The sequence below is a fragment of the Cimex lectularius genome, unplaced genomic scaffold, assembly GCF_000648675.2.
Source record: "Cimex lectularius strain Harlan isolate CLEC.00 unplaced genomic scaffold, Clec_2.1 scaffold25, whole genome shotgun sequence".
Taxonomy (NCBI): domain Eukaryota; kingdom Metazoa; phylum Arthropoda; class Insecta; order Hemiptera; family Cimicidae; genus Cimex; species Cimex lectularius.
Window position 1 is genome coordinate 2,666,561 of NW_019392633.1, and position 2,268 is coordinate 2,668,828.

Below are 2,268 nucleotides of genomic sequence, written 5' to 3' on the forward strand. Positions count from 1 at the left end.
TTATAAACACGATGTTTAAATAAACAAGAAATAATTGAGTCAGTGTTTTTGGACGGCTTTAAACATTGCATAGCCTTAGAATTTTTATTTAGTAAAATAACATTGGGCATATTTTAAAAAAATTAAAAGTATAGGAAAAGAAATTTTTAAATGCTTAAATAATATTTTAATTGCTTACTTTTAACAATATAAAAACATTTAATAGTGAATGGTGTGTAAAAAGATTGTAGTTTGGTCATTGCTGATCACATCGGTGCGTTATTGTTGCCCAGGATGATAGGAAATGATCAAACTTCAAGTTCATCATCCCACGGTCCTCAAAAAGAAATCTTTCAATTTAAAAAAAAAGTTAAAAATATATGTCACTTAAAGAATCAAGCATTCTAATAACTATTTTACAGTCCTTATCTTTTCTAAATTATCCAGATATCTCAATTGTTTCAGCGGCAGAGGTTTCCTACGGCTGAAAAAAAATGACCAAACTTATATGTAATTTTAAAACAAAACAAAAACACATTTCAAGTGGACAATTTAATATGTATTTTTAGAATTCATGGGATGAGAGCTTGGACTGACCAATTGTGCCCGAGGTGGTTGTACTCTGTGTGGTACATCCCTGGAGTGGCCATGATCTCGCCAATCGTCGGTCTTATGGTCGGCATCAAGCAATCGATGATCGGTTCGACCATTGGCTTCGGATCTTGGAAGCAAGATCTCGTCTCTGAACACGATTTCCTAGAATAAAAACAAATTCCGTTTTAGGTTTGAGCTCGGTTAGAAACGACCAAACAAAAGATGTGACTTACTGAAGCGAATTTTCATATTTAAAGGTCTTAAATAAGCTTTGGGCGCCCTTGTCAATGAGTTCTACTTCTTTAGGCTTAGGTGGAAATCCAGGTTTGACAAATACCTCAGATGTTTTGAATTTATCGATCACTTTCTAGTTAATAAATTGTTTTTGTTATATCCTGTTTGATTTTATAAATAACTAGCTTACTGGCTTGTGATGAACATAATCCAAGTGATTTGTGCTCAAATAAATATCTAGGTACTTTCCATATCCAAATTCTGATGCATCTATTTTAGCCACATCATCTCTTGTCAGACCTTTTATCTACAAAAACGCTAATGAGATTTAACATTTAAAGTTAAGAGAAAGCTTGCTTATTGCTGAAAATTATTTGAACTGTTAGGGCATTAATGGAGGTAATGAAGTTGTTCAATTTGTGAAGACATTAAAATATTAATATTTTACGTAAGTATTTAATCTTTAATATCTTGAAGAGTTCAGTGCGAATTAATTCAGGTTTTTTGAAACTTAAAAAATACATGAAATGTTTTAATCATTCTTCTTTGATAAAAACAACCAGTTTCATTACCGAGCAGTACAATTGTTTCTTTTGATCCTGAATCACACCACTTAAATTTGGCTCAGTATGCTGTTGATACTTGTGTTTGTATTCTGAAAATCTTGTCATTTGCTTTGGCATCTTTGTCCTGCACTGAAAGCCATTGCACATTTGAATAATTTGTAGGTACAAAAAAAAAATTAACTTACCTTTTCATCGAATTCATTCAAAAAATTGAATTTTCTGAAAGCAGGCATGTAGTTTTGGTTGAGTGGATCCAACACTTGGTATTTCCAATCGTAGAACCTACCGTACGTAGTCGAGTAGTTGGTGAGCATCACATCCCTCTCCAATTCTTTCGGAATGTCACATTTGGGAGGCTCTGTGGGCTGAAACAACCGATAAACCTATGCAACGCATTTTGGCTGATTTTGCTGTTACCTCGACATAGAAAGGAGGAGGAGTCGTTTTTGGAAAGGCAAACTCATACGAAGTCTTGTATGTACAGAAGTCCTTCGCCGAGGTCCAAGGTCCCGGTTTTTTGACATTGTCACCATGCAACCTCGGCCACTCATAATCAGGCTTTATTTCTGGCATGCTTATGTAAAAAGAAACAACATAGAAATAAAAACTAAATTAGCTAACAACAAATGGACAGCTGATCACCTAGGGAATAAATCTGATTACTGGTAACTAGGGAACATTAAACAAGAATTTGTTTTTTTTTTTTTTTTTAATTAAAAAGGCAAGCCACTAAGGGTATTAATGTACCTTGAACATAAATATGTTTAGGGTGATGATGAACCTGGCATGAGGAAAGAGGCCCCGTCAGGACTGCTGATGGCCTCAGCCCCATTCATGCCTCATCTTTTACGTTTTAGAGAATAGACTAGCCATCTGCAAGAAATTAGTTTCTCTG

At 34.4% G+C, this 2,268-nt stretch overlaps 1 protein-coding gene across 1 annotated transcript; it reads right to left on the reverse strand.

The window, feature by feature from the left end:
- Positions 1-516: 516 nt before the first annotated feature.
- Positions 517-2,029, reverse strand: LOC106666947. The gene is made up of 6 exons (XM_014394498.2): positions 1,791-2,029; positions 1,559-1,738; positions 1,380-1,502; positions 998-1,114; positions 807-940; positions 517-735 (listed from the first exon to the last, which is right to left on the reverse strand). The coding sequence occupies exons 1-6, from the start codon at positions 1,944-1,946 to the stop codon at positions 552-554; spliced, it is 894 nt and encodes a 297-aa protein (XP_014249984.1). The 5' UTR covers positions 1,947-2,029; the 3' UTR covers positions 517-551.
- Positions 2,030-2,268: the final 239 nt, after the last annotated feature.

Coding starts and splice junctions, on each gene's coding strand:
- LOC106666947 (XM_014394498.2), bottom strand. CDS start 1,946: ATGCCAGAAATAAAGCCTGATTATGAGTGGCCGAGGTTGCATGGTGAC. Junction 1,739..1,790: donor CTCCTCCTTTCTATGTCGAG/GTAACAGCAAAA, acceptor CGGTTGTTTCAG/CCCACAGAGCCTCCCAAATG. Junction 736..806: donor AAATATGAAAATTCGCTTCA/GTAAGTCACATC, acceptor TTTTTATTCTAG/GAAATCGTGTTCAGAGACGA.